Genomic DNA, 12,848 nt, shown 5'->3' with positions numbered 1-12,848 from the left:
ACGCTTTACGCACACCCAATACACGCTTTAAGCTCGTTGTGCACACGATACAGATATATATGATTGACAGGTTGAATGCATCAAAATTACTAGCGTTTTGGTAGCGTGCATGATTTTTTTTTTACCTCGGCCGACGTACGTCGGATCTATACGTTGATGTGTGAAGCCGGTATTACATTATTTAAACCACTAAACAGGCAATGTCAGTTTCTAATTCTTATGCACAACAAAAGTAATATAAGACAATACATCTTTATTAAACAATTATCTAATATATATATAATGCCAAACAAGCATTTGGGTTTACGATTGCATTTCTTTTTTTAAAGAAAGCAACTTGTTTCAACCTTTGCTCGACTATCCGATAATTTCCAGATTAACTAGACCAATGCCCGATCGCTTCCAGATCACTGCGACTTCTATATTTATTTTATCCCAGACCAACTCGACCAATACCCGATCCCTTCGAGACCGCATTCGACCACTCTTCGATCTCTACTCTGCCATACACGAGAACACATGACTGCTACATGGTTCATTAAAATTGTGTGTAGATCTGATTAACTCTCATAATTCTGCTTCCTAAAAATATGTTGTCACTATCTATTTTTAACTGAACAATAATTCCTCCGTGTACAGTACGTGTCTTTACTTTTGCAAGGAGATGTAACATTTTAAAAGAGAGGCAAAAGACACCAAAGGAACAATCAAACGCAAAGGTCGAAAACAAACCGAAACAGCCATTGCAAAAAAACGAAAACCGACAAGAAGACAAACAGCAGTCCAAATAACATATAATGTATAAAACTAAAAAACATAGCAACACGTAACTCAACAAAACCTGGGATGATCTCAGGTGTTCCGGAAGGGAAAAAAATCCTGCAATTTATGGCACCGGCGGATTTTTCAAATATGCAATCACATTTATTATTAGACTGCTGATGACTAAGTTATCTTTCAAAGTTGGTTTATAAGAACATCAAGATTATATTTTATCGGTCGTCCAACTGTCTATATCACTCTGTTCAGCTCTTAATATTATTCCGTATCATGTCTTTGTGACGTCAAATACGTTGACCCGGCCTTAATACATATGACCCGGACATATCAGCGACGTCATAATGTTTGAACCGACGTTAATAACTTTGACCCGAACTTATCAAGTCATCTTTTGTGTGCTGGTGAAACAAAGAAAACACTTCTGAAACACGCAAATATAGCCCGATAAATCGATTATCAGATTATCTGCATATTTATATTGTAAAATATCAGCTGCTTGACATTATATGAAGGCTTTTTGATCTCGTTCGCTACGCTCACTCGACAAAAAGCTTCATATTATGTCTCGCAGATGATATTTTACGATATCAACATGTAGATAACCTGATAATCGGTACTTAACTGTTTTATGGGCTATCATCTTTTTAGTCTGTCCGTATTTTTCGTTTGTCCAGAAATGTTTTTAGTGTTAACAAAGAAGATGTGGTACAATTACCAATGAGACAGCTCTTCACAGAACACCAAATAACACAGAAATTATTAATAACAACTATAGGTCACCTTAGTCATTTTTTTCCCATTCGAACTTTTAGACGTTATTTCACACAAAAATAAAACAAAAGGCAAATATTTTTTATTTGGACCGAATTTCCTTCTTAAATGTTAGTTTAACCGATGCATTTCTTTCTAACTTTAACATTAAATCAATTATCTAAACATGTTCTTGCTTGTCATAACTCAAAACAATGTCTAAAATTACTCAAATTTAGGTATTACCTTCCTTTCTTTCATTAAAATAACAGCTATGAAAGAAAATTTGAGTAAAATTAGACAATATTTTCAGTTATCATGCAGTGACAAGCAAGAACATACCTCTTTTTTTTTTTTTAAATAAAAGGCTTTATCGTCACTATCTGCACACATTCATCGGATTAAGATGAAGAACTGCCAATAAAATTATATATGCATAGATGAGCTGTGTCCTCTGTGTCTATGACATCTTCTACGGAGGCTATTTTCCTCGCGTAATAAGTTTAGATAACATCAAAATGTGCATGTGTTTTTGACAGTTCAAACAGGGTCAGCAAAGTATGATTAAACGATGCATTTGTTTCTACTTCTGTAACGTTTAACAAACTATAACAAACGGCACACAACATATGGTATTATAAAATACTGCAACCGAAGGAATTGTTTTAAAGAAATATAGTCGCTGGCATATATGTGCTTGCTTCTTGACTAGAATGTTTTCATGTGTAATTTATATACTTCTTTTTTGTCTTAATTAAAACCTGCAAAATAGCAAAACTTCTTATGAATCGCTAAACTGCCGAAGCAGGCAAAATAGCGCCAAGGAGGCTATTTTGCCGGCATCGGTAAAGACCGTAAACTAGCGGTTAAGAAGCTAATTTGCCGGAGCCGGCAAAATAGCTACTAGATATAGGAAAATGTGGTATGAATGCCAATGAGACAACTCTTCATCCAAGTCACAATTTATAAAAGTAAACTTTTATAGGTCAAGATATGGTCTTCAACACGGAGCATTGGCTCACACCGAACAGCAAGCTATAAAGGGTCCCCAAAATTACTAGTGTAAAACCATTCAAACGGGAAACCAAGCAGGCTGATCTATATAAAAACGAGAAACACTTAAGAACCACATAAACAGACGACAACCACTGAACATCAGATACCTGACTTAGGACAGGTGCAAACAATTGCAGCGGGATTAAACGGTTTAATGGTACCGAACCTTTTCCCTTTTCTGAAACAATAGTATAACATCACAACATAGAAAGACACACTGTAAACTATCAATTGGAATGGCTTAACTAAAAAATAATAAAAAAAATGTCTTTATTTCTATAAGGTCTTCATATAACAATACAAACACAAGCTCTAAGTAGCTGGGTTTTTTTTTTACCGAAAATCATCAGAATATTGTATTATCTATATCACAGGTAGTAATTAACCTCGTCATATCGAGGAGCATTTAGTAAAGTGATTTTGTCATCGTTTGTTTAAGTTGAACATGGTTAAGTTGAGTTACTTTCCCGAACGATTGCCTAAGTTCTATTCAAACGAGCAAATAGAAAGCAAATAAAATGTTTGTCAAACTATCTACATTCGTGATGTTTTTTTTTCTCAAGAAATTAACGCAGAATAAACAAACTATCGAAATTGCTATGGTTGTATTAAGCGATTGACATGGTTCGGTTAAGTGTCTAAATATTTGTCAATGTATATAGATATAAGATGTGGAATGAGTGACCATGAGATAATTCTTCATCCAAGTCACATAGACAATATGTAAAAGTAAACCATTATAGGTCAAACTACGATCTCCAACACGGAGCATTGGCTCATACCGAACAGCAAGTTTTAAAGAGCCCCCAAATTGTTAGTGTGTATACTTCTCATTTCTTAACATATATGTATTGCATGCATTATTTTTTAGTATTTTAACAGATATATTATGATATGATTACTATATGTATATTGAAATAGACATACACCAGGACAGGAACGGATTACTCCTTTAAGAATTTCCAGGAATTCAGTATTTTATCGGTTAATTATCGTCCACAACATATCGGCTCTCTCATTCATTATGACGTTAACCATCGGACGCAATCACGTGATATCAACAGTTATATTGCAAACTTGCCTAACGACGTTCTAAAAGAGTACAGTGATCGAGTCAACAATGCCGACATCTAGTCAGACAATGATTGTTATGAAGGACAACGGAGAAGATCCAAGAATTCCAAGGCGGCAGTTCCCTTCTGCATCTGCCTTTCCACCGATGGACAGCAGTCAGTACGATATTCCAGATACTACAAGGCGAAACAAACCATCTTTGAGTAATGACAACTCATCTGGATTTCCAGATGTTGCTGATGCAAATGGGTTCAGAGGAAAGATGTATTTTGATAGGAAGACACAAAGCCTGCGTTGGAAAATCCCAAACATGAATTTTAATCAGCTTGCCAGAAATAAACTATCGCCTACGGAAACTAAACAGCATGCTGCAATTAAAATTGAAGGAAATGAAGGTAGATAAAGTTAACACAAGTTGATTACCAAACACTGATGTATTAACTTGCAAAAATCTAGTAAACAAATCAAATAAAAAAATGCATTATCTTAATTACGCATTTAGCGTTAAATTATTCTTTTAATTCAAATAGTCGTTTTATATTCTCTTTGCGATCCTCTTTGGTCAGGGGTCGTTTTGTATAATCTTTGTGACCCTCTTTGGTCAGGGGTCGTTTTATATTCTCTTTGTGACCCTCTTTGGTCATATAGCTCTTCATATGTTCATGTTCCAATACATCCTTTAAATTTTTTTGGTTCGAGTGTTCCTGAGGAAGGTTTACTCAGAAAAGCGCATTAAACGTATCAACTTTTCTGTGTGTATATTGGCGATGGCACATTTTTGACACCAACGTTGTCTTGCTAAAGACTAATGAAAATTCTAGTGGAATCATGTCCTTCAATGGCAATATTTACTCGGCACCTTTTTATGCAACATACTTATTTTAAAGTAGGTAGAAAAACTTTCAATGACAAAAAATGATAAGCAAGATTAAGATCCACAATTAGGTTGAATAGACGAAGTCTATCCGCTCCTTTTAAGAGATATCCTTTAGCCCGGAACTGATGATTTTTTTTAACGATTTTAGGTATCTTGAAAATGATCATTAATTAATATCGACTAAAATTTCTCTGGTGTTTACTTTAAGCTGCTATATATATTATAGCGCAAAACTGGTTTACAGAGCTCTACCAGGACTTCTGACAGAGGTGTTCAGTAAATCATAATATTAACCAACTTTTTTTTAAAACAGTACCGATATACAAACAAACCTCCCTCAAATGTGATTTAATCAAAATATCTTTGATTTTATTAATTTTTAAAAGTACTATTCTATTATTCATTTGCTAAACAAGATCCGAGCTCAGATAAGATTGCAAAGAGAAATGCCACCAAAAAATCAGTTTGTTTTTTTACCAATTCAAGATGTTCTTTTTTATATATTTTTTCAGAAAACCAGATGCGCCTAGAAAATCTAGGTTTCAGAAGACGCCGAGGTATCCACGGGAACCGAATCGAAACTGTTAGCACGAGATCAATATCTTCAACCCTACCTAAAGACGCAAAATATATGCCAGCACCACCGGGAGTAAAACCAAGTCATATTCTTCCTGCTATTGTTCCACCTGTAAATAATTTCAGCTCTGGTGATAGCTTAAGTTGCAGTACTTACAAACACAATAGGTAATTATATATATTAAAGCAAGTGTACCACTTTAATGAAATGCCTGAATACAAAAGTTGTAAAGCACTTCGAGTTACTAACTTGATGATAGAACTTCAATCTAATTAACATATATATGTACAGTTCTGATTTCGGCGCACCTTATAAAAGCTATACGAGCACGTCAGTAAATATGGATCAGAATTTTGGTCAAATGATAGAACTTTAGTTACATTATTGATACTTACTGTTAATCTCACAATTCGTCATCTATTAAAATATTTACAAAAATGATTATCTTCTCTCACAGTAAAGAAAATAGATCACATGATGAAGGTATATATATGCTGTCACAATCCTTCAGCGGCATTTGAAGAATTGTTGCCAGAATTCGCATATTTTTAAATAGTTATTCAATTGGCGGATGTTAGTGCTTAAATACCTTAATCTATATTCAAAGACCCCTTCAAATGTTAAACAGTATCTTGTCTTTTTTTTATACATGCAAATTGATTAATATAAGCTCGGATTCTTTTCAGTGTACCAGACAAACCAAAATCCTTGTTGGATGAACTGAAGGAATGCATATCTTACGATAGTAGAGTGTTCCCCTCAATGGAGATGAGGAAATGTTTACCACCAAAGTCTCCAAATAGTGTCGTTTTCACCCTGAGAAACAATGAGGAATATACGTACAATGAAATTTTAGATTTGATAAAACAGGAAACCGGTTTAAAGGCGGTGTCCCTTCAGTATGACCCTGTGGATGTCCGAACTGGAAATTCTAAGGTTCCAAGTAGATGGATTGCTGAATTCGGTTTCCAAGATGATGTTAGGCTTATTTTACAGAACGGACTTCAGATCAATGGTGAAAAGGTTGTTGTCAGATTGCTTGACAACGTTCATAAAATGGAATTTGAAGCTTACAAGCAAAAAATGGAAGAAGAAAGAAAAAGAAATGAGAGAGAAGCGAATACTTGTGTTCAAAGAAAATCTAGAAGAAACAAAAAGAAAATCAGTAATAAATTGTAAATTATATTTATACTGAAAATAAAATTATTTTGAAAAAATAATGGTTTTATTTATCCAAAACTTTTAATGTTTTGCAATCTTTTTGTTTCAGACTGGTTTGTTCGTTGTTCTGTTTATTTCTAAAGAGCCAGATCTCCCACAGCTACACCATGGCGTTTCAAATAAAGATTCAACGTCCTCCAATTTTTTATCTTTCGTTTCTGGTAAGGTGAAGAAGAGAAAGATAAATCCTAGCACCACAACAGCAGCAAATAACCAATAAGTTCCTGGAAAGACACAAAAAAAATAAGAATGTGTTCCAAGTTCACGGATGCCCCATCCGCACTATCATTTTCTATGTTCAGTAGACCTTGAAAATGGTATAAAATCTCTAATTTGGCATTAAAATTAAAAAGATCATATCACAAGGAACATGTTTACTAAGTTTCAAGTTGATTGGACTTCAACTCTATCAAAAGCTACCTCGACCAAAAACTTTAACCTGAAGCGGGACAGACAGACGAACAAACGGACGAACGAACGAACGAATGAACGAACGGACGCACAGACCAGAAAACATAATGTCTATTAATGGGGCATAAAAAATAATATTCTTGTACCGGTATGATTTAAGCTTTAATCTTAATTGTGCACTGCTATCTTAACATTGTTTTTCCCCAGAGGACTAAGGGGGAAAATGGCTATGAGTCGATATAAATGAGAGAAAAATAAGTACTATCAATAACCAATATATGAAAGGAATTGCACTTACAATTGCTTTCTTCGTTTTAATAGAATCAGGGAGATGCCCCACAATGAAATAAAGAGCATACAGAACAGTCATTGTGATATTGTTTGAAAACCACTGCTTATATATCTTTCAGTGAAGGCCGGAATACAGATATTTTTATTCCGAAAGAATTTTCTTTGAAATGACATTAATTTTTAACATATATTGCAAACAAGTGTGACTATACCAGTCTGTATAAATGCACCATCCTACAGAGAACTGGTGAAATAGACAAAGAAGGTTGAATTAGATATGAACTTTAAATTTGATGGTACCGGTTTATTTGTCGGATACGATGAAAAAGATTTCGGTCATTAGCTTACACAAATCGAAGTACAACATATGACATCACAATTTAGGAATGAAACACAAATGTGTACATATGAAATCAGGAATTACAGACTTACCATAAGCTCCAACACTATCCGTCAGAGACAAGAACGACAATGAAATTACCAATGAAAATAACCAATTTGTTGATGATGCAATCGCCATACAAGTACTCCTGGCCCACAAAGGATATATCTCTGAGTTAATTGTCATCGGTAAAGGACCAATGCCTGAAATACATGTGGAGTTTACGTAAAGCAGACAGTAACATAACGACACGAATAACAAAAAAACACACACATATCATGTTTTCTTAGCAGCACATGATGATTTTGAAATTCTTAAATAATATTTAAGAACACGCAGTTCATGATTTTGAGAACAGAATGTTGCTTTATATGATTTTTACATTTTTTTGGGTTTTCCACAAAAGTTTTTTTTTATGACAGACTCAAAAATAAGAGAATACATTTAATTTTATCAACCAATATCCTTAGATCGAATTGTAAAGATTGACTTGGTTGCCACGTTTATAAACATCCTTATTGGTGATGAAATTAAAGTTTGAGACAATTGATATGAAGAAAACAAACCTGGAGAAAACGTTATAAGATATAACGAGAGACCTAGTAAGCACATCCAAAAATATTGAGATGGACACGATGTTGCTCCCCAGATTAAGCCATCTGATAACTCCGTTGAATTGCATCTACCATACTTAGCTGTCATAGTATCTAACTTTTGTGTACATGAACCATTAATTGCAGAATAACCGTCTTCTATATAACAAAATCCACAATTTGGTTCTTTGATACATGTTGCACAGGAACTACAAAGGCAACAGTAAAATTCAGAAAATATCTTCAAATACTTCAGTAATTTATACACATTTTTTCGCAATTTTCTTTTAGCTTTGATCAAATTGGATAAAAAAAAACATGGCTATATGTTAAATCAAGTTTGTTGTTTTGTATATAAATCATGCCGTTATTTTTTCTTTTTATTCGAATTGTTTTACATTTGTCATCTCAAGGCTTTTTATAGCTGGCTATGTGGTATTGGTTTTGCTAATTGTTAATTAAGGGCCATACAATAACCTATTATTGTTTACGTCTACGACATTTTGTCTCTGGTGCCGTGCTGGTGGAGAGTTGTTCCATTATATGCCAATGGTCTGCATATAAATTTTTATAAAAATTAAAAGATTGCTACAATACAACTCTTCACCAGAAACCAAATGATGTAGAAATAAATACTGTTTTTAAATATCTTATTCTAAAAAAAATACAAAAATAATTGAAATCACGGAAGAGTGTTGAGACAATATTTTTTTCACACTCTTTGGCAAATAATTTATAAGTATAATTACAGTATGTGTTACCTGTAAGATAAGCATGTATTGTTAACATCCTCACTATAAGTAACTTCTGGTGAGTTGATTTCAGACAACTGGAAGGCAACAGCTAAAACAATCAAACTTAAAAGAACACCTGAAAAATAGAAAACTTCTGAAAATGCCACAAAAGACAAGCCATTATGTTTAGTCATTCCAGCGATGAATGTTGCGATTTGAGACACACATTCCCAAAAGATGACATAATGTGAGGGTTTGCAATACATTAGTAAGAATACCAATATCATGCATGATTTGAAAGGTAACAATAAATAAGGAGATTTAGTGCGAATTTAGGGAAGAGGTGTGTGCATTGCCAACCCCCTTTATGGAGCTTCATACATTATAAATGCATAGACTTAATATTTACAACCATATCTTCAAACATTGGCCTGCACCCTTTAGAAATACAGGATCCGCAACTGCTAAGACTACCCTCCACCGGTAGTACAAATTATGCCAATGAGACAATTATCCAATAAAGACCAAACGAAAAGGATTTAATTCAGCAATTGTAATTTTCTGGAACAGATGATCAAGGATTGCGTTAATATGTTGTTTTATATAACTAGTCTTTTACTTTGCAGAATACTACTTAAGCGTCAGTTGACCGATATCAACTCCCCTTTAAATCTCTAACATTGTAACATTATCAGATGGTACCTGCAAGGCTACTCAAAATGAGTTTACGTCTGCCGACTTTTTCCACAAGATAAATGCCTGACAAAGTAAAAATACAGCTCACGCCTGCAGTGACAGCTGTCAGCCATATTGCCATTATTTCATCTCTCACACCTGACATTTGGATGATAGTACCACTATAGTACCTGTAGAAAGAGCCAAACAATCTTCAGATACAGATATTCATTGAAAATAGTGCACTTGGTCAACTCAGTTTCAAACAGTACTTCTTTTAGCAGGCAGTAACATAATAAGTTGATTCAATTCAAACGTTCAACTTGGAAATAACGATCAAATGATCATTGTGCCTCCCTTGCAGTTGTAAGTTGAAATTAACTTGTATTACACTTAATCAAAGGAATAATGATTGAAGTCTTTAAAACAGTTAATGAAAATGTTACATTAACTGAATTTACTCGTATATATCTTAAATTAGGAAATTAACTAAACCATTTTTTTTTTATTTATTTTTTTACATATCTACAAATTGTAATTACGATAAGAATTATAGTGTACGTACTCACATCACTGTATTTATGCCACTAAGTTGTTGAATTAAAGATGTAGAAACTCCAACTATAAGTGCTCTGCGAACTGATGGTGTGCACATTATCTTCTTTAATGTCCATTCATTTCCTTACAAAATAACCTTTCTTTATAATTTTACATAGTATCACCTAATTGACAAAGCTTAAACCAGTATCACTTAACAAGTACAAAATTCGTCTTTAATTTATTTAAAATAATTGATTATTTTTCTACTCTTCTCGTCTTTTTCTGTTTTTAAAAGACATTTTAGTAAACTTCAGATTTTTCACTAATTAAACGAAAGACACTTAAGATTTGTTTATGTTATAAAAAATTAGAAATAACCTTGAAGTTCTTTGAGTTCTTTTATCTCTTGTTGGCATATTTCTTTAATTTGTTTTATATCGTCCGAAACATCAGATCTTCCTCGAATCCTCTGTAGAATGTGTGTCGCCATGTCTTCCTTGCCATTCCGCACTAAATAACGAGGTGTCTCGGGCAGGAATAAGAATCCTATGAATTGTACTAATGATGGCACACCAGTGAGGCCTAGCATGTACCTAAAATACACAAAGACTACATGTTTGGAAAAGCATCATTATTTGCATTGCAATTCTCTTTTTATCAAAGATTCTGAAAAATGAATGAATTTCTATAAGATCTTTAAAAAAATATTTTTTTTAAAAAGATCTTTTATAGTTTCGATAAATAATAGTGAATTGTAAACAAATATAATAAATTTAAGTGAGTTCATTTTACCTCCATCCAGTCTTATCATAACTAAACGCGCCATCTACAATGCTGGCTACTGTCCTTCCTATCGCCATCATACCAGTACACAGTGTAACTAATGGTCCCCTGTACTTTACCGGTGAACATTCAGCAATATAAACTGGTGATATCATTAGTATTACTCCTATTAATCATAAAAAAACATGTTACAATTGTCAATCATATTCATGCTTACTGATAGTCAAGTGGTGTTTTCGTTCGCAACTTGATTCGTTTAATCCGTTCGTCTGTTCGTTTAATCCGTTCGTATGTTCGTTATTTGTAACCACAACTCCTTTTAAACAAGAGAATGACTAGCAACAAAGCTTTCGAATATTCTTTATTATAGCTTCCCATTTAAGCTTTTGATCTTTTGTGGTCCTCTATAAATCGAATAAGATCTTTGCGAGATCTACTAACCTAATATGGAATATACACGGTCTCCACACGGTTGCTTTTAACCAATCATATTCCTATAAATGTATAGGAGGTAAGATAAACATCAATATCCACAACTTCTCCATATTTCAATAAAACTTTCCCATAATCTTACTTACATATTACGGCATTCAAGTCCCTTTTCGGTCCAAATAATGTTGGCGGCTTTACGCAGCAAAACAAATGGACTCGGTTATCTCTCATTTATGCAGAAAAGAGTGGAATTAATTTCAATTTGTAAGCTCTGCATGTATATTCACAGATTTACTTATTATTTAAAAAAACATTGGAACCAAACATTTAGGGGCCGGCTATGCTGTTTGCAAATATAGCAAAAGTATATAGTTATCATGTCATTCACTTGGCATATACGTTCTGATCTTTGATTGCGAGTAAAAATTTATTTATATAAATGTAGCATATTTAATTTACTCTTGCAATGTTAGTTGTAAACACATGTATATTGCTAAGTCGCACTGAAACTTAGAATCAATACCAATTGTTTGAACGATAAAAATAACTCGCAAATGATTTCACAAGTCATGCCTAATAACATATCGAATAGAAGTTGAACTCCAATAGGATTAGTGACGAACAAACCACCTTCAAGCAGACTTACCAATTCCAATGCCTAGTAAACCACGTCCAAGTAGTAACATCCAGTAAGTCTTAGAAACTCCATTGAGTATTGTAGAAACTGTAAAAACAAAACTACCGATCAACATGGAAGGTCTTCTTCCAATTTTATCTCCAAGGTAGCCAGACATGAATGCTGTTATCATGGCAGTTGCTATAGTAACACTTACAAGTACTTCCTGGTCAAACGAATCTAATTCGAATTCTGCCCGTATAAAGAGTAATGCTCCTGAAACAACCCCAGTATCATATCCAAACGAAAAACCACCGAGTGCTCCAAATACTGCTACAAAACATAGATAGCATGTGAATTTAGAACTAGTATTCTTAGAGTCATATTCGGTTTTACCACTATTGTTTGTAATTTTGTTACTGGAGATAGTTGAAACTTTCTCCATTTTTGATATTGAACTATGTTTTCATGATATAGATAACTGGTTCAGCTTATCTTTCTAGATCTTCTAAGTCAGTTCAGATTTCATTATCGGAAGACTAAATATGTAAAGAGTTACACGAATAAATTGATAGATCTATAGTTATTGATAATGACCCTAGACAAGCTATTGTATTAATAATTTATATCACTTAAAAGAAAAATAGTAATGAACAAACAAGGAAGAATGACTACTCGGCTGTTTCAACAGAGTAAACACCGGTCTTCTAGAAATACTTTTTTTGCTACATTTTTTCCCCAATTAAAATCATAATACTGTTTTATTGCGTATGGATATCCTTGTTCGACCATCCGTCAACATATTGAAATATCAGTGAAGCATAATGCTCACAAAAATATCTTTACATAGATTATTTTTTTCAGGATATATACCATCCGATTTATTTGATTAAATTGTGTCATAGGAGCATAATATACAAATAAAGGAATTCCTTATTTTTGGATTGTAAAAAGGTCGTTGTATGCTTTAGACATATCAATGATTAAGTGCTTTTAATTGTACTTTCTATTCTGTTAACAGTTTTGACCTTTCGACTATCTACACTACACTTTCAC

The 12,848-nt window shown here is 33.5% G+C and overlaps 2 protein-coding genes across 2 annotated transcripts; one reads left to right on the top strand and one right to left on the bottom strand.

The window, feature by feature from the left end:
* The first annotated feature begins 3,626 nt into the window (after positions 1 to 3,626).
* On the top strand, positions 3,627 to 6,302 carry LOC139516829 (uncharacterized). Its single transcript, XM_071307156.1, has 3 exons — positions 3,627 to 4,055; positions 5,050 to 5,281; positions 5,801 to 6,302. The coding sequence occupies exons 1-3, from the start codon at positions 3,707 to 3,709 to the stop codon at positions 6,291 to 6,293; spliced, it is 1,074 nt and encodes a 357-aa protein (XP_071163257.1). The 5' UTR covers positions 3,627 to 3,706; the 3' UTR covers positions 6,294 to 6,302.
* Positions 6,303 to 6,342: 40 nt separating this feature from the next.
* On the bottom strand, positions 6,343 to 12,251 carry LOC139516825 (proton myo-inositol cotransporter-like). Its single transcript, XM_071307154.1, has 9 exons — positions 11,823 to 12,251; positions 10,754 to 10,910; positions 10,340 to 10,554; positions 9,991 to 10,102; positions 9,449 to 9,612; positions 8,774 to 8,882; positions 7,986 to 8,221; positions 7,470 to 7,622; positions 6,343 to 6,559 (listed from the first exon to the last, which is right to left on the bottom strand). The coding sequence occupies exons 1-9, from the start codon at positions 12,235 to 12,237 to the stop codon at positions 6,381 to 6,383; spliced, it is 1,740 nt and encodes a 579-aa protein (XP_071163255.1). The 5' UTR covers positions 12,238 to 12,251; the 3' UTR covers positions 6,343 to 6,380.
* Between the last annotated feature and the right edge of the window lie 597 nt (positions 12,252 to 12,848).

Source organism: Mytilus edulis, chromosome 3, assembly GCF_963676685.1.
Source record: "Mytilus edulis chromosome 3, xbMytEdul2.2, whole genome shotgun sequence".
NCBI lineage: Eukaryota > Metazoa > Mollusca > Bivalvia > Mytilida > Mytilidae > Mytilus > Mytilus edulis.
The sequence above is the reverse complement of the archived record's forward strand: the minus strand, read 5'-3'. Positions and strand labels throughout refer to the sequence as shown.